Source organism: Candoia aspera, chromosome 1 (assembly GCF_035149785.1).
Source record: "Candoia aspera isolate rCanAsp1 chromosome 1, rCanAsp1.hap2, whole genome shotgun sequence".
NCBI lineage: Eukaryota > Metazoa > Chordata > Lepidosauria > Squamata > Boidae > Candoia > Candoia aspera.
In genome coordinates this window covers 193,421,001-193,439,885 of record NC_086153.1, presented here as the reverse complement: position 1 = coordinate 193,439,885, position 18,885 = coordinate 193,421,001, and the positions used below count along the sequence as shown (strand labels likewise).

General features: G+C 48.4%; 1 protein-coding gene across 1 annotated transcript in view; it reads left to right on the top strand.

Moving 5' to 3' along the window:
- The first annotated feature begins 751 nt into the window (after positions 1 to 751).
- Positions 752 to 18,885, top strand: part of GAD1 (glutamate decarboxylase 1) — a 54,409-nt gene continuing 36,275 nt past the window's right edge. Inside the window, exons 1-2 of the mRNA XM_063318205.1 lie at positions 752 to 821; positions 5,009 to 5,071. Coding sequence (XP_063174275.1) covers positions 752 to 821; positions 5,009 to 5,071 — 133 coding nt within the window. The remainder of the gene's footprint in view (positions 822 to 5,008; positions 5,072 to 18,885) is intronic.

Below are 18,885 nucleotides of genomic sequence, written 5' to 3'. Positions count from 1 at the left end.
AGAGTGTAGGTCTTTCCGACTATCACAATCCGTGTGTGTGTGTGTGTGTGCGTGCGCGTGGGTTCTGAGCATGCTTACTGGAAGTTGGTTTCCCATTTGGCGTGAATCATAATTACCCTCCTCATCGGCCGTTAATAGAGCTGCCCTAGACGTTCCGGTCAGCTGAATCCATCCTTCTCTTCCACCGCCGGCGACACGCCAGTTATTTCCCATCCCTGCCAGGAGCCAAAGGAATGGCTTTTTCGGCTCCGGAGCCCTGTCCAGACAGCTTCCCCCTCGCCGCGCTCAGCAGCCGGCGCTGTCTTCTAAAATCCAACTAGGTGTCGTCACCTCCAGCCATTTCTCCCTCCAAATCGCTTTGTCTGAGAGCAAGAGCAGCGCGGTCGCCGCCGGTCTTCGGGAAGGCTTTAGTGGGAGTAAGGACTCCTCTTCCTGCTGGAGGTGTGTATCCACACCTTCCTTTTGTGCAGGCTTCTCTCTGCACACATGCACAGGCGCACCATCCCCACCCCTCCTCCGACAACAGCTACTTCCCGAGGAGTTTAATTGCTTATTGTTGGCTGCAGACTCACTTCTTGATCGCCCCCCGCCCCCCGAAGAAAGGGGGAGAGGGAGACGAAGATCCAGGTTCCTCCGAGGAACAGGTTTCTAAATCCGCCTTTCTCTTCCCTTGCAGCCCGTCCTTTTTGCGGGACTCGGAGAAAGACCGAAGGAAGAGCCCAGGGACCCAAGGGCTGTGCCTCTCAACCTCATGGCCACCTCGGATCCCTCCTCCTCCAACACCGCTCAGGATCCCAATCCGACTAATTTACGACCCACAAGTAGGTCTCGGGTTTTCGTTTTGCAAACCTCGGCCGTGCATGCGTCCTCCTTTAAAGCTGGGGCTCCAAGGAAAACAGCCGAGACGCACAACCCCGCTCCCCAAAAAGACCAACATGGAAGCCTTCTTGGATCCCCCTCCTCTCCCTCCGCTCAAACCGAGAGGATGCCGAAAACGGGCTGGGGTGGGCGGGCGGTAGTGCGTAGTTTTCTTTCTGCTTGAAAACAAAGAAACCTGATGCTGTTCCTAACGAAAGGCGACGGGAAGGTGGAACCTCTCGCCTCAGCACCCCCCCCCACCCCGCCATTGACTTGATGCTAGAGAGGAAAGGGCGGGAGGTCGTGCAAAAGCTCTTGGCCCTTTGTGGGCGTCTCCGGTCCCAAGGCGTCCCTTGCCGTTTCTTCCGCTTCAGCAGCCCTTCCTGAGGGCGCCCGGCGATACAGGTCAGGGCAGCCCCGCGGAAGAGCTCCCGAATTGGCAGGGAGGTCGGGAGGTGCCAGTGGGAAGCGGGTGGTGCTGCAGGTGGCAGGCAGGCAGGCAGGCAGGAGTTCCAGTTCCCGCAGAAGAAGCCGAGGTGGAATATCAGGCTGGTTGACATAATCGCCAGAGACAAAGCGAGGGGGAGGGTGCTAGAAAGGGAAGGAATCGGAGCCCGGCGAGCCCCGCCGAGCAGGGAATGGCATTTGCCCTGGAAGGGCTCCCGGGGTTATGAAGCATGAACGCCCAGACATCTCTGTGAATAGCCGGCAACTGCGAGGAAACGACGGGGGTAGGGGGGGCGATGGGGGGAAACCAAGCAAAAATCGTTCCTTTATGGTGTACAAGCCTTTTCTGTCTTTTCTCCCCCGGCTGTAATGCTGCCCAGCTCCCCCCAGAGCAGCCTCAAGACACGCGGAGTTAGGGATGGCTTGCTCATATTGTGCATTGCTTTCCAGAGCCTCCTTGGCTCTCCTTCTGGGCTTAACAAAAGGAAGAAGGGAGGTGTGCTCGCGTGTTCCCCTCGGTAAGACTCTCCGCCGCCTTCCCGCCATTTAAAGGAATGCGCCCTCTTGTCAGGCGCCCCGGCTGGCAATTGCGCCGGGCGCGCGATTCCTTCCCGCGCTCCCGCGGCCATTTCCTATTGTTTCCCGACGGCTCGCGGGCGCTCCCTCTCCTGCCTCCGAGGTCGGGTGGGGGGGCGCATGGAGGTGCTGCGCGTGTGTGGGAGCGGGAGGGGACGATTAATTTTTGCCCCCCTCTCCTTGACGTGCTCCACCTCTCCTGTCTCGCTGCCTCGGGCGGGGGGCGAGGCTGTTTTAAGGTTCTGTCAGAGCTGTTTTCGCCGCCTGCCATTCTTCTGCCCTCGCTTCCCTTTGGTTCCCCCCCTCCTTCGCCCTCTCGGTGTCCTTCTCGGCCACTCCACTCTCTTCTTTTACCCGAGGCAACCTCCACCGTTGTCTGCTTACTCTCTGTGGTCCTTGACGGTCCTTTCACCCATTCACGTCTCTCTGCATGGCAATCCCCGTTTGCCTATCGTGTCGTCTCTGCTGTATCCCCCAGCTGTCCGGTTCGGTTTTGGTTTCTTCCTGCTTCCCTTCGGCCTGGCTTTTTCCCCTCACCCTTCTTTTTCCCTCTCTATTTCTCCACCCTCTCTCCAGTTTTCAGGAGAAGAAACTCACTCTTCTAGCCACACTCTTTTTTCACAAGCCGTCAATTGTCTGGGCTAGTCTGCCCAAAGGTGGTGCTTCCTCAATGTTTTAAAGTTCAGTTCCCAGTCTGGCAATCCTGGTGTTGGAGTCCAATGCATCTGGCGGGCACCAGGTTGGAGAAGGCTGCAACAGGCGGGTCTTTTTCTTTGCCCATCCAGTGCTGCCCCTAGAGGCGATCCAAAGAACAAGAAAAGCTTCTCGGCCTTGGAAGCAAAAGCGGGGACCGAAGGCAGAGGGCGGGTGGAGCCAAAGCACAGGACCTTCACCCCAGAGTCCCGCCTCTTTCTGTCCGTTTCTGAGAAGCAATAAGGAGAAGGAGCCTCTTGGTCCTTGGGCTGTCTTCTTAAAGGCTGTTTTGAGATTATGGAACCTATCAGACTTACATGGAAGTATGAGCCACTAGTGTCATTTGGTAACTACTCTCAGATTAAAATGTGTGAAGTCCTTCAAGACTAAGGTAGGTTATGATTGAGCTACAAATGTCAAAAGTATTCAGTATTCTTCCATGAGGACTTTGCAGTGATGTTTTAAATGGGTCTTGCCTCAAATTTATTTTGGGAAAACTTCCCAATGTCACCTAAGACTTATCTGGGCCTCTCTTCAAATCTTAAGTGGTGTAATAAAATAGTACTGTCCCTTCTGATCTGCCTTCACACCATCCTCCTCCTTTTAGGATCCTGGTTTGTGGTCCATATCACACAAATACTCACCTGAAAGCCCTCTGCCAAATAGGTTTAGTGGACGTAATATCTCACTGAGGATATCTCACTGAGTTTAGCAGGGACTGTAGCCTTGTTATTAAAGAGCCTTTTCATATTTTTCTTAATTTATTGGACACTCTCTTAATCTGATGGAGTTTCCAAGGCAATCAGTGATCATTCTTTTCTTATGCCAGTTGTGGGTTCTTCGCATATTCCTTTCTTTAATCCAATTTGGTCATTTGTTTGCTTGTCATTCTCTTGTCATTTTTCCTTCATTTCTTATCCCAGACCAGTATCTGTGCCCTGCAAAGTACTGAAAATTTGAAGGTTCTGCAGGAGGAGGCATCCGTTCCCAGTAGAAAAAGTCTTAATTTTTCTACTGGAGAAGCTAGACTTGCTGATTGTGGGTGGCCTATCCCTGACGAAGTCGTGATTGCCTTTAAAAAGAACAAGGAAGTGGGCCGATTGAAGGTTATCACCTCCTCCCTAGCTTTCAGCACCTCCGGGAGTGGACAGCGCAACGCGCGCTTCAACCGCCTGGAGAGAGGCAGAGGAAGAAGGGCGGTGGGAGGGGGCGAAGAGGGCGGGCTGAATGAAAGGAGGTGTCTCGAAAAAGGGGACCAAGCGGACGTGAGAGGCCTTTTAATGTGCCACCCTGACTCGTCAGTCGGCTGCAACCTAGTCATGCAAGTCTGATCATCTAGTCAAATACTATTGTTCACCCAATTAATTCTTGAACTCTTCCATGACCCCATTTCATGCTAGTTTATTTTAAGCTGCCACTTTCATGGAAGCCTGCCAGTAAATTATTAGGAGATCGGATCTCTCCCAGCTGCCTGTTTCTTCCTGATAGGACCTATTTTGCCAATGAGCCTTCAAGTCACCGGACTCCCGCTTGTCCACACACGTCTGTCAATCTAGCCTCCCATCCCCGCCCCCTCCGTCGTGATTCCAGTATCGCTCTCAAGGCTCTCTGGAAAGAAAAGGATGCAATCGCTCTGATCTTGCCTTAAGACAAATTCGGGATTTGAGGAATGATTGGAGTGAAGGGCTGTAAAACAGAACACATCGCTTTTTTCTGTTGTGAGGATGCTGCAATTATAGAACGAACATTTTAGTCATGCTTGGGCCTGTTGTGAGAACAGGTCGAACAATTCTTTTGGGCCAGCTTTTGCAAACTTCCCAGTTACACTGAACTGGAGAACTGAGTGGAAGAACAATGCCTGTGTAGAGAGATGCAGACAAAAATGTTGATGCCCCCCTTCCCCCCCGGGGGGGGCTGGTATTCTTTTTCATGAGCACACACATCTATAACTGGAGCGTTCTTATCGTCTGGCGATCTGGAGGAGCTTAAAGCGTTGTTATGAAAGAAATAAACCAGAAAAGACAGCTGCTCTCCCACACAAGTCCCGCCAAGCTCTGGTGCCTCACATAGCCTCAGTCCCAGGACATCGTGTGAAAAGCTACTAGTGCTCCATTTATGGATGATTCAAGTCTTGATAATTCGCGGTGGGCAGGGAGGCAGAGGCAGAGATAGATTAGATTCGTAGGTCAAAGCCACTATGTATCCACTATGTCGGTACTCCACCGGAAAAAAAAGCAACCAAAACTTCCAGCCTGAGCCGTGAGACTTTTTTTTCCACACCTAGTAGATGGTCTACTGGAGCTTTGCTAAATATTCAGTTATGTGTTGGTTTTGTGACAGATTTGCTAACCTGACAGGTAGGGATTGCAACGTAGGATGTGAGGTATCCATTCGTTTCTGTAAGAGGTAAATCTTTTATCTCTGTTCCCTTTAGCCTATGATACCTGGTGTGGTGTAGCTCATGGCTGCACGAAGAAAATCGGGCTCAAGATATGCGGTAAGTGAAAAAAAAAAGTGGGGGGGGGAGGAAGTTCACATTTCTCTTCCGTCTGTCTCTTACACACACACACACACACACACACAACTAGACACACCTCTTCCTCCCTTGTGCGTTATCTCGAGTCTATAATCGCGAAGTTGTTATCTTTCATGAAAACAAGCTTTCTTCCGGAAGGACTGAAGAAACTAGGTTGGCTGGCAGAGAAAGTAGGCTACCTCTTTTATCTTGAGATAAGGCAGAGGCGGAATGAAACCGCCAAGAGGTGCTCCTCCTTCCTCCTCCCACGGAGAAGTTTAACAAGGCAGCCGCCAGCTCGACTCACCTTCCTTCTAGAAGAGAAGCGAGGGGAGGGATAGGAGAGAGAATCCCATTTGCTTGTCCTCCCGGGTCGGAATCGGGTGCTGTGATGTAGAGTCTTGCGCCACCTACTGTTCAAAGCGAGCAAAAATGTGGAGGCGACTGGCAGCTCAGCGGCCGGCCGAAGGGCCTGCCTGGCGATTTTCCTGTATCGGGCAGATTATCTTGCTGGTGGTGCAAGCGGGCTTCACTACCAGCCAGAAAGCTAGAAAACAATGGCGTTTTCAGGGAGAGGAGACGTTGCACCGGTCGCGAGGGGAGGTTTGCCTGGGTGGCCGGAGGTCAGGGATGCGGGGGGTGCCTACGTGCTGCAGAGATGAGAAGCGTGTCGAGGTAGAGAGAAGGGCCGGAAGAGACAGGTGTGCGACTAGGTTGTAGGGAGAAAGGGGTGTGTGCGCGTCTGAGGTGTGCGAGTACGCCTCCCTGCTGGTTTGGGTTTACAGGAGTGGGTTTTTCGAGGAGGCATTCCCGGCCCCGCTGCCTGTTATTCATCGCAGCTCACAAGGTCCGGTCCCCACAAGGAAGCCTCCGATGGCCACCCGTAAGGCGGGAAGCGGGCGTGTGGCAGAGGCGGAGGGGGCTGGAAGGGCCTGGGAAAGGAGCCGCTCCGGCGCAGCGCACTGTCTGAAGTGTTTCCAGCCTTACCGGCCCAGAAAATACAGATCTCCTGAGGGAGGAAGATTAACGAGGGCCTGATTAAAGAGCCATTCGTCAGGCTGCTGCGCCTGGAGATAGGAGCTGGCAGCCACGCGGCGTTCCGGCCGCCCGGAAGGAAGGCGGGAAGGGGAGCGGAATATATGGATACGGTCAGATTGCACCCGCTACAGCAGGGGATTCCGGGGAGGGTTACCAGGTGTCTGCCTCTGCCTGGGTCTCGCTCTAACGCCTTCTTCCTGCCAGCACAAAGGAGGGGAGGCCAGAGGGAGCGACCCCAGTTTTCTTCATTTAAAAATGTGAAGTAATCGCCTGAGCGTCCCCTCCCGGCATCAGCTCAGGATTAAGCCTTGCTGCATTCTGTGGGGCCAGTCTCACGAACTAGGCGCGGGTTCTCATCTGGATACTTACATAAATTTGTCTGCTAGTTTGGAACTGAAGGGGCCGTTGTATTTGTTTCTTGGCAAACCAAGAGGTTTAAGACTCCTAAGCGCGGGCACGGCCATCAAGGTCCCGCTCCTAATTAGTTCGGTAGGCTAGAAAGAGGGCGAAGAAACCCACGGAGCGGCTTTGGAACCGGGAGCCACCGATCAGCGGGGCCTTGGTGCAGTTCAGCCTCTTTGTCTGTCACAAATAGCCCCGGGTAGACTTGAGGGGCTGTTTGCCTGCCAGTCCCTTCAATGGCTGGAGGGTGCTAGATGGCTGCCCCACCCCCTGCCTTCCTCCCTTATTTTAATCCAGCTGTTCCCACTGATCCGGGTTGCTACACTACGCGGGTTTCTAAAAGGAGCAGCCCCTTCTCCGAGCGGAGAAGGTTGGCTCACGCTGACACGCCTGCTTGGGAAGAGAGGAACCTGGATGAAGGAATGCAGCCGTCGTCGAGGCGACGGCAGCGGTGGCACCAAGGGCTTCTTTCCATCTGGATTAGACCCGTCTCAACAGCCGGGTGTCCGAATCGTCTGAGGGATGAGGGATGACTGCCTTTCCAGCCGAATGCGGACGACGCCTCTCGGGAGCGATCTGGGGGACTCTCCTTGAAGGTGCCCCAGAGGACTCTCGGAGCGAGGCGGGGCCGTGTTGGCCGCTTGCTGCGGAAAAGCTGGGCGTCCCTCCCCGGCAGAAAATGTTTGGCGAGTTCTCACCACAACGAAAGCCGGGTTTTAAAGATTAAACTAGGGCGCCCGCTCCTGTTTCACCACCAGATCTATGGGCGGCCCCCGGTAACTCGTGAGTGGATTTGCTTGCGGGAACAAGAGCGGAAGGCGACGCCAACCGGCGCGGAAGACGGTGGGTTCCTCAGGGCTTTGGAAAGGGGCGTTGGAAGATGCCCACCGGCTCCGAGCAAGGCCACCTAAACCCCAGACAGCTTAGATGCGGGGGTGGATGATTTTTAAGAGGGTTTGCTGCTGTTGGCCCCCCTCCCAAATCGCTCCAGTCAGAACCGAAGGAGCGCGCCTTTCCAGCCCATTGGTGGGCCTGAGAGCCCCCCAGCACGACGACGGGGACGGCGTCTCGAGGCAAGCAGAGGGCCGGGCTGCTTTCACGAGGAAAGACGTTGACGTCCGGGGACTGCACTCTTGGTCTCCGGCTTTGCCCAAATCACGCTCCAGTTCTGAAGGTGGCTAGAACTGGATTACGTCGGTAAAGGAAAAAAACGCAGGCCAGGCTACAAAAAAAAAACAAACCGCAGGGAGGAACCGTTTTAGTTCAAGAAATACTCAACCCCGTTTTCTTTTGTTCCCTTTCTTTTCCTGTTTGGTTTCCTGTTTGGTGGGAGGGGGAAAGATAGGTGCTATCCTGTTCAGAAACCTGTGTCAGTGCTTTTGTTTTGTTTTTTAATTCGTTCAATCGTGTCCGGTTCCCGGAGATTGCCTGGACCAGTCCCTGCAGTTTTCTTGGCAAGATTTCGAAAGCGGTTTGCCCTTGCCTGCTTCCTAGGGCTGAGAGAGAGTGACTGGCCCAGGGTCACCCAGCTGGCTTTGTGCCTAAGGACTAGAACTCTCGGTCTCCCGGTTTCTATCCTGGTGCCTTAACCACTACACCAAACTGGCTCGCCTCAGTACTTAGCGTATTTATTTATTTATTTATTTTGTTGATTTATTTACTGCAATGATTGGCCGACATTTTTTCTATCTCTGAACTTCATCGTGTTTAAAGCTAGTATAGGATGAAACCTCTAACGAACTTACTTAACTGGAATATTAGCCTTGCTTTTTCAGCTTTGGGGCTATGTTTTCAAGGTATTTTCCGACCAAGCGATATATTATATGAATAGTAACTGTCTTGAGAACTAGAAGCTTGACAGATTATTGTTCTATAGCACGACTCAGAAAACGAGACGGAGAGACGTCTGGAAAATGCAGGGCCGCAACTAGGGTCTGTGTCACCCAGGGCAAACATGGATTCCGCGCCCATTTTGGCGCCCCCCCAGCACTCATTTTGGCACCCCACCAGCGCTCATTTTGGCTCCCCACCAGCGCGGCGCCCGGGGCACATGCCCCACTTACCTCCCCCCCACCCCCCAGTTGCGGCCCTTGGAAAATGACGGGGGGAATTCTAGCCCGGCAAGTCCGCTTGATCTCAGTGGATTTCCAGTGGATTTCAGCCTTCTAGGTCTCCTAAGCAAGGCATGGATATAGGCCCCCTGAGGGATGCGAGGCTGCAAGGCACTTTGGATGCAAAATTGTTCGCTGAGCTGGGATTGAATTCAGCGGGATGCCTTCTGAGTAGCGATGTATAGAATTGACATTCTGCTGGAAGTAAACGTTGCTGTGAATAATCCAATGTTCTTTTCTGAACAAACTGAATAACTAAATACTGTCAAGCCTATCTGAATTTTTATGGAGGAAATAGATACGCTGAATTTACTTATATATGAAATATATGCATAAAGAAAGCATAGTTAGCACTTATGCTGTTCCCTCCAAATAAGGGGCAAGCAAATTATTTCCTCTCTCATGTATCATCCCCAGTAGACCAAGCAGTATTTTAGCTGGGTAACAGCAAACAAAGACTCTGAGCTCTGTGGTTCAGCGGAGGCTTAAATCACTTGAAGCATCATAATCAAACTTAATCAAAGCTATTCTCCCCCTTAAAAACAAATCTCGTACTACTCAGATATCTTTGGGATTGTTTAAAGTAATATAAAAAGGGGGGAATTCAAAATACAAATAACCTGAATTAAGAAGGTTTAAATTTGTACTAACTGGATAGTTTCCCTGGAGTGATTAAATAGAAGAGAGCAGGTAATTATCAGCATGATGTAGCGTAACTATTTAATTTTCCTTTTCTGATGTGAACAGTATTATAACACACAGTCCACAACTCTGATTCTTTCTGAATCGCGTTCAGATACTTCAGCTTTCTGTTTGGCCCTTCTTCGTTCTTCCCAGGAAGACAGAGAACCAATCTCCCTGCTAGGCAATTTTTTTTTTCACATCAGGAAAAATAATGTCCATTTTGATTTCTGTTCAAATGTGTCAGTGACTAGGAAAGGCTCTTTTTGCTTGAGATGAACCAGAGTTGACTTGTAATTTATGCTCCGATGCCTCTGGTGCTCATTCCCCAAGCATACTTATTAACATAGCCAAATAAATGTTGCACTTTTCCATTTTATTTTATTTTTGCATTTATATCTCCATCCAAGGAGCCAGAAGTCAGAAAATAGTTGCTTGATTTGTAGTCAACAAATGAACTGGACTGATATTTTAAAATCCATGTCTGGCCAATTAGAAAGTAATCAAGTGTAGATCATTTGCATAGCTTTCCTAATTGGCTATGCTCTCCCTTAGGTAACATAGGCTTTATCCAATGAGGCTTTAGAGGATGTCCCAAAATTCTATACAAGTTTTCAAAGAAAAGGACATTCAGGCTTCCGATAGCTCCCTGAGCTTTTGTAACTGTGGCATTTTAAGTTCCCTGTTAGAATGTGATCGGCCTCAGGTCTGCTGCAAAAAATCAAGGTGAAATGATGCAACGTATACTCAAACCTACTTAGAAAAAGCAATTGAACAAGTAAATATGTTTGGGATCGTGGTAGAAAGAAGTTCTCTTATCAGGTTCCTCAGAATGGAAGCTTAATTTCTAAAATGAGAGGGCCTGACCTAATCTGTCAGAAGCTTGATTAGAAATCAAGGCTTTTGTTCTAAAGTTGTATCATTGGCGTTTGGGATATTCTATTATTATATAGTGGTGATGAAGGGAAAATATTTTGCATCTGCTCAAAAATTATATGTTTTTGATATACAGTATTCAGAACTGAGTCTTGGCATTACCCTTGCTGAGTGATTGATCTTTGGTAAAATCCTAGCCGCAAAGTAAGGCAAAGAACGAGTGTTCTAGATTATTAATAAGGAAAACAGCAGAAAACTGTATACATTATAATTAGATTTGCATAATACTCTATTTTCTAGTGAAAATAGGACTGAGTAGTTTATGGTTTAGCATGGTTTGAGAACCAGTCACTATCCATACCTAACATTTTCAGTGAATCATTTAAGCCATATATGGTCTGTTTGTTCGTTCTGATACATGAATGCAACAGCGGTATTTTAAAAATCTGGGTTTTGGACTTAGCATTTTGTGTGAAACCATCTAAGAGACCCAAATTACTTATTTGCAGATTCTCCCAGCAATCCATCTAAGACTCTAACTTGGTTCAGATGCAACCTTGATATTACCACCCTCCCTTCTCACTTTTTTCCCAAGAGATCTTGGAAACTTAAAAGCTTGCAATTCTTTTGTAAACCAGCTGACCTAATAAAAATATTGTCTGAATATGGTTGAGGATGGTCACTCAGAAATTCATTCCATTGATTTTAGGAAGACTTACTTTTTAGTAAGTGTACAAAGGATCACAGTTTGAAGATAAGGGTCTTGAAGACTGCCCCAGAATGTCTCTAAGTGAAGAGATCTGTGTACCATCACAATGGAGCCAGGAATCCCTCTTCCTTTCCTATATCCTGCTCCAGACGTCTTAGCAATCCCATCCTCTAATCCAAAAGGAGCATGGTCTTGTATTTCAAATTGAAAACCTCCTTTTCAACCCTGGACAGTTTTCTCCCCCTTTTTAATTTATAAGGTTCAGTCTTTGAGTCTAAAATGAGTGAGTTATACACATAGAATTTCTCCCCTCCCCCTCAAATTATACATAGAGAGCAGTTGCCATTTTATAAATATGCTTCTCAATAGTTAATATGATTTCCCTCTTGGCCCCAAGGCCTTTAAAACCTGCCTTGAATAAAATTGGTTTCCTTTTTTAAAAAAATGCTTTACAGACACAAATCAAATCTCATTACCCTCAAGGAGAGGGGATAGACAATCTATTGTAAAGTAATTGCCTAATCTGTACTTATTACATTAACCTCATGAAGATGCAACCACTTGGTTAATGTATTAGCTGAAGATTTCCTGATACATCATCTTCACAGAAGCCTAGTTTAGTGTTTAGAACAAGAGTAACTAGGTTCACCTTTAAGCAAGGAATAGAGGGCAGCTCTAATTGGCTGCAGGTAAAATTACTAGGTTTGTTTTAATTAACTTCTCTTTTAAAATCTGTGTTTATCCTAGTTTCTGGATGCACTGAAGGAAGGAACTAATTACCAGATAGTTTAGTGATGGTTATCAATTAGTCTGGCCAAGCAAGGTAGAAAGCCCAAACTAAGTAGCCTCAAACTTTGGTCACTTGCATATCTAACATTCCTAGAAGATAAAAAACGATAAAATCTCTTTCAAGTCAAGTTCAATCTCATGGACACATCCCTATAGTATTCTTGACCACAGTGCTGAAGTGGTTTCCCACTGCTGCCTTCTGGGATGTTTTTGATATTCATGCCTTGTCTACAGGTCTGGGTTTTCCTAGTGGTCTCCCATCCAAGTAATAACCAGGCCCAACTTGCTTAACTTCTGAGCCCCGGCAAGGTTAGCCTTGTGCTGCCAGATGCTGGTTTGCTGACGAGGGAGAGCCAGCAAGAGTGAAGGTAATTTGCTTTCTAATATTCAGTGCAGACCTGCTTAACTCTGGGCTGGACTGTTTGCTGTTTCCCTTGACATTAATCCCAGTAGCCATGACCACAGGCCTTCTTGGCTAAAGCCAATGGGATTTGCAGTCCCCGAGACCTGGAGAATAGCAGGTTGGCAACAGCCAGACTCATAAGTTGATCCTTTAAACAAGTTTAAAAGTTTAATTATAGTTCAATTCATATTTTCTTCTAACATCATTTGTGGAGATTTTGCTTCAAGAGATCTGCTTAGCTTTTCTTTCACATTTAATGAAGGTCTGTTCTGATCCCAAAACAGGATAGTCTCTGGCCTGGCATACAGACACACATGTTTGGTTGAATTTCTATCGCAGGTGGCTGTGTGTTGATATTCTGAACAATAGTGTCTGTGATTGTGCATCTTTTAGGAAGTGATAAGCTAAACTTTGTTTTTAGAGCTTAGTGCAATAATAAAATGGAAATGCTCCAGTTCAGCCTCCTTATTCAATGGCTGTGTTAACTCAACATGCTAAACCAAGGTTTCTTAACCATGTTTTACTGAATAAGTCAGAGCTGGCTAAGTTCAGAGACCACACTAAACTCCAAGCAAGCAAACTTTATTTTCATCAAACTTACAGTCTGAGCTCAGCCACTGACTGATTTCACAGATTACACTAATCCAATTTTTTATTTTATTGTGTAGGATTGATATTCTACCTTTTATTTAGAAGTTCAGGATGGCATACAGGGTGGTCTCACTTCACTTCATCTCGGCACCTTAACCACTAAACCTCACTGGCCTTTCTTAAACGGTGGTTCATGAGTCAGCTGTAGTTGGCTGGCTTCCATACTGAGGCAGGCTAAAGCCAGTCTATAAAATTATAGCCTGGCATGACTGAACCCCACAGTTGGGAGAATTTGGCCTGTTTTGTCCCAGGTTTACCCACCAAAGACTGAGGAACCTCAGGCTTCATCAACTGTGAAACGTACCTGGGGAACTTTGGACCAGTGACTGAGAAACTTCGCGACTCTCTCCCAACCTGGCCCACCTTACAAATTGTTGTAGAGCAAAAACGTTGTTTGAATGGTGGCAGAATCACTCAAATAGGCAAGAACCGAACTAGGTGTCCTTACTACCTCGAGGACGGGCCGGTGTTTCAGGTAAGCAAAGCTCCCGCAGCTCCTGAGCATTTTGCTCAAAGTGACTTATTAACCTGAACCTATTTTCCAAGAAAACTGGATAATGGCCGAAATGCTGCCGGCACGGCTCTCCCAGCAGGTAGAAAAACCACGACCTTCCTAGCATCAGCATGGGGAAAAAAGAAAAAAAGCCGGATTCAGAGGAGGAGGTGCGCTGCTGCGGGCAGCCGAACTTGGTGCCGACTCGCTCGCTTCTTCCAGGGACGGCGCCTCTCCTGCCCTTCGCTTCCCTGGCGAAAGTTTCGCGGTGGGGAAGGGAGCGAGGCAGGTGCGTCTCCCTCTCCCTTGGGTGCTTCGGGGCGCCGGCGCTACGTGAGCCCGGGGAAAGGGTCCAAGGCAGCTCCCCCGGCTGGAGCTCGGAGCCGAAGAGACCGAAGGGAGGCGTGCCTTGCCAAGGCTACGCGCAGCCCTTCCGTTTGCCCCGAAGCCGAGACCTCGGCGCCTATTTCCCGCGCCCCTCCAGCTGCGATGCTAGTAAGGGCAGGACTGGGGTGCCAAAGCGGTCCCGTCTGCACAGAACAAAGCCCCAGCGCCCCCGCCCCCAGTTCAGCGGCGAGTTGCTTCCGAGGACTGCACTGAGCTAATGGATGCCACCCCCACTCCATTTCTTCCAACTTGGGCGAATTACTTCGCATCCCAGTCGGAGGTAACTCCATCTCCAGGAGCTGGCTTAATTTCGCATTTCAAAGGCTCCGTCCCCCAACCCCCCCGCAATTTCAAATGCTTTAAAGTATCTTCCAAGTTGTTGTTGTTGTCGACGTCTTCCGTAGTAACTAAAGAGAGACATCCTGTCTAGCAAATCTCTTTTCCAAACCTAAAACAGCCTTTCACGGCTGTGTCGGCATTGCAGTTCCTAGCCAAAGACCCCACTGGCTAGGACTTGTGGCTCTGAAGACTCAACACATCCGAGGGGCGCCAGGTTGGAGAAGTTATCCCAAGAAAAGCAGAGACTTCTCTCTTCGGGAGCTCCTTGGTTGCGTCAGTGGATGCTTCCGGCACAGTTCCACATCGCAGCAACTGATTTTGCGCATTTCCTTCCTTAAAACTACCACCATTGATTTTCCGGGATGGGAGAGGGAAGATGACTCTACGGCTTAAAGTTGCCCACCCCTCCTGTAACCCATTGCTATGGCTGCCGTCTTAGGATGGCGAACTCAGCCCTATTCAACTCAGTGGGACTTTTGTGGAGACAGATACACTGCGTTGAAACCAGCTGAAATCAACGAGATTTACTCCTGGATAAGAATGCGAGAGCCAGTTTGGTGTAGTGGTTAAGGCACCAGGCCGGAAACCGGGAGACCTGAGTTCTAATTGTGCCTTAGGCATGCCATCTGGGTGACCTTGAGCCAGTCATTCTCTCTCATCCCTGGGAAGGAGGCAATGGAAAACCACTTCTGAAAAACCTTGCCAAGAAAACTCCAGGGATTAGTCCAGGGACAACCACACACACACACAAAAAGGCGTAGGATTGGAGCCCTAAGAACTGTTAGCGAATTAATTTCCAAAGAGCGACTAAAGAGTCCACGCCCTCACTTTTCCTTTTCCTTTTCTTCCTTCCTCCCTCTCTCAAGTTGGGTCCCATGAGACTCCCCATGCTAATAAATGCCCTTCTCTGCGGAAAACGTCCGTCTCAGCAAGGCGGTAGGTGGCTTTGTTCAGAAGGAAACCCTAATCTCGGTCCTCCGATTAACCGCTGGGAGGCTCCCCGTATCACCAACCTCTTTTTTAAAAAGGACACGAAGACCGTTAAGAGGCTGACTAGTTGGTCCCGCTTGCTTTCGACCTTCCTAGTCCGTCCCGGCTTGGAAAAATAAGAACGTCCAGACTGAGTTGGTGAGTGGATGCCTTCACCTTCACCGTTGTGGTAATGGGGCACCTACTTCTCACGAAAGAAAATGAATGAACCCCATCGATGGCCTTGCGAGAAAAAGTCGAGGTGACGCCAAAAAGTGTGCAAACGTTCACTTCGTGCTGTCATGCAATTCTTTAAAGACTTCTGGGAGCTCCGTAGCACTGACGGGTCGGGCAGCCCTAATAAACGCATTGCCCGACTTCGGCTCTTCCCTCTGCCGGACCTACATGGCTAGAGCTGGTCCCGGGGAAATCACGCAAGGAAAAAAACTTCCTGACTCTGTCCAACAGGGGAACAGCCTAGATACGGATAACAGACCTCCATCTGTTGGGGGTTTTAAGAAGAGCCTGGACGACTAACTCTCATGTATGGTTTAATTGGTTTTCTTGCACGTTGCAGTGGGTTGGACTAGATAGCCTTGTGGTACCTTCCAACTCTACAATTCTATGATACTTTGGGTTTTCAGGTATAGGCTGCACCTATCTTTGATCGGCTCAGAAGATCTTTTCCAGCTGTCTTTCTCCGGGGGCTTCCCCGAGGTGAGGTGGACGATCAAGGATAGAAAACAAACGTGCCAAGAGAATTGTTGTTGTTGTTTATTCGTTTAGTCGCTTCCGACTCTTCGTGACTTCATGGACCAGCCCACGCCAGAGCTTCCTGTCGGTCGTCAACACCCCCAGCTCCCTCAGGGACGAGTCCGTCACCTCTAGAATATCATCCATCCACCTTGCCCTTGGTCGGCCCCTCTTCCTTTTGCCCTCCACTCTCCCCAGCATCAGCATCTTCTCCAGGGTGTCCTGTCTTCTCATTATGTGGCCAAAGTATTTCAGTTTTGCCTTTAATATCATTCCCTCAAGTGAGCAGTCTGGCTTTATTTCCTGGAGGATGGACTGGTTTGATCTTCGTGCAGTCCAAGGCACTCTCAGAATTTTCCTCCAACACCACAGTTCAAAAGCATCGATCTTCCTTCGCTCAGCCTTCCTTATGGTCCAGCTCTCGCAGCCATATGTTACTACGGGGAACACCATTGCTTTAACTATGCGGGCCTTTGTTGTCAGCGTGATGTCTCTGCTCTTAACTATTTTATCGAGATTTGTCATTGCTCTTCTTCCAAGGATTAAGCGTCTTCTGATTTCCTGACTGCAGTCAGCATCTGCAGTAATCTTTGCACCTAGGAATACAAAGTCTTTCACTGCTTCTACATTTTCTCCCTCTATTTGCCAGTTATCAATCAAGCTGGTTGCCATAATCTTGGTTTTTTTGAGGTTTAGCTGCAAACCAGCTTTTGCACTTTCTTCTTTCACCTTCATCATAAGGCTCCTCAGTTCCTCTTCGCTTTCAGCCATCAAAGTGGTATCATCTGCATATCTGAGATTGTTAATGTTTCTTCCAGAGATTTTAACTCCAGCCTTGGATTCCTCAAGGCCAGCTTGTCGCATGATGTGTTCTGCATACAAGTTGAATAGGTAGGGTGAGAGGATACAGCCCTGCCGTACTCCTTTCCCAATCGTAAACCAGTCTGTTGTTCCGTGATCTGTTCTTACTGTTGCTACTTGGTCGTTATACAGATTCTTCAGGAGGCAGACAAGATGACTTGGTATCCCCATACCACTAAGAACTTGCCACAATTTGTTATGGTCCACACAGTCAAAGGCTTTAGAATAGTCAATAAAACAGAAATAGATGTTTTTCTGAAACTCCCTGGCTTTTTCCATTATCCAGCGGATATTGGCAATTTGGTCTCTAGTTCCTCTGCCTTTTCTAAACCCAGCTTGTACATCTGGCAATTCTCGCTCCATGAATTGCTGAAGTCTACCTTGCAGGATCTTGAGCATTACCTTACTGGCATGTGAAATGAGTGCCACTGTTCGATAGTTTGAACATTCTTTAGTGTTTCCCTTTTTTGGTATGGGGATATAAGTTGATTTTTTCCAGTCTGATGGCCATTCTTGTGTTTTCCAAATTTGCTGGCATATAGCATGCATTACCTTGACAGCATCATCTTGCAAGATTTTGAACAGTTCAGCTGGGATGCCGTCGTCTCCTGTTGCCTTGTTATTAGCAATGCTTCTTAAGGCCCACTCAACCTCACTCTTCAGGATGTCTGGCTCTAGCTCACTGACCACACCGTCAAAGCTATCCCCGATATTGTTATCCTTCCTATACAGGTCTTCTGTATATTCTTGCCACCTTTTCTTGATCTCTTCTTCTTCTGTTAGGTCCTTGCCATCTTTGTTTTTGATCATACCCATTTTTGCCTGGAATTTACCTCCAATGTTTCTAATTTTCTGGAAGAGGTCTCTTGTCCTTCCTGTTCTATTGTCTTCTTCCACTTCCGCGCATTGCTTGTTTAAAAATAATTCCTTATCTCTTCTGGCTAACCTCTGGAATTTTGCATTTAATTGGGCATATCTCCCCCTATCACTGTTGCCTTTTGCTTTCCTTCTTTCTTGGGCTACTTCTAGTGTCTCAGCAGACAGCCATTTTGCCTTCTTGGTTTTCTCTTTCTTTGGGATGTATTTTGTTGCTGCCTCCTGGACAATGCTGCCAACTTCTGTCCAGAGTTCTTCCGGGACCCTATCTACTAAGTCCAGTCCCTTAAATCTATTCTTCACCTCCACTGCATATTCCTTAGGAATATTAGTGAGCTCATATCTAGCTGATCTGTGGGTCTTCCCTAATCTCTTGAGTCTGATCCTAAATTGTGCAAGAAGAAGTTCGTGATCTGAACTACAGTCAGCTCCAGGCCTTGTTTTTACCGACTGTACAGATGTCCGCCACCTTTGGCTGCAAAGGATGTAGTCAATCTGATTTCGGTGTTGTCCATCTGGTGAAGTCCATGTATAAAGCCGTCTCTTAGGTTGTTGGAAGAGAGTGTTTGTTATGCAGAGTGAATTGTCTTGGCAAAATTCTATCAGCCTATGTCCTGCTTCATTTTGTTTTCCCAGGCCATACTTACCTGTAATTCGAGGTGTCATTTGACTGCCCACCTTAGCATTCCAGTCTCCTGTGATGAAAATAACATCTCTTTTAGGCGTGTTGTCCAGTAGGTGCTGCAGATCCTCATAGAACTGCTCTACTTCAGCTTCTTCAGCATCTGTGGTTGGGGCGTATATTTGGATCACTGTGATGTTAGATGGCTTGCCCTGAATTCGAATTGAGATCATTCTGTCGTTTTTTGGGTTGTATCCAAGCACTGCTTTAGCCACTTTACTATTAATTATGAAGGCTACTCCATTTCTTCTGTGGTCCTCTTGTCCACAGTAGTAGATCTGGTGGTCATTTGATGTGAAGTGGCCCATTCCAGTCCATTTCAGTTCACTGACGCCCAGAATGTCTATCTTTAATCTTGACATCTCACCAATAACCACATCCAATTTGCCCTGGCTCATAGATCTTACATTCCAGGTTCCAATGGTGTGTTGATCCTTAGAACATCGGATTCGCCGTTCACCACCAGCACCGTCGGCCGCTAGCCGTCCTTTCGGCTTTGAGCTAGCTGCGTCATCACGTCTGGGGCTAGTTGAGCTCATCCTCTGTTCCTCCCCAGTAGCATTTTGACCATCTTCCGACCTGGGGGTCTCACCTTCCGATGGTATACCGACATATCTCTGGTTGTACTGATCCATTTAGTTTTCACGGCAAGAATACTGGGGTGGGTTGCCATTACCTTCCCCAGGGATCGCATTTAGTCTGACCTCTCTGTCACGACCTTCCCGTCTTGGGTGGCCCTTCACGGTTTACTCTTTGATTTTAGTTTTAAAAAGCCT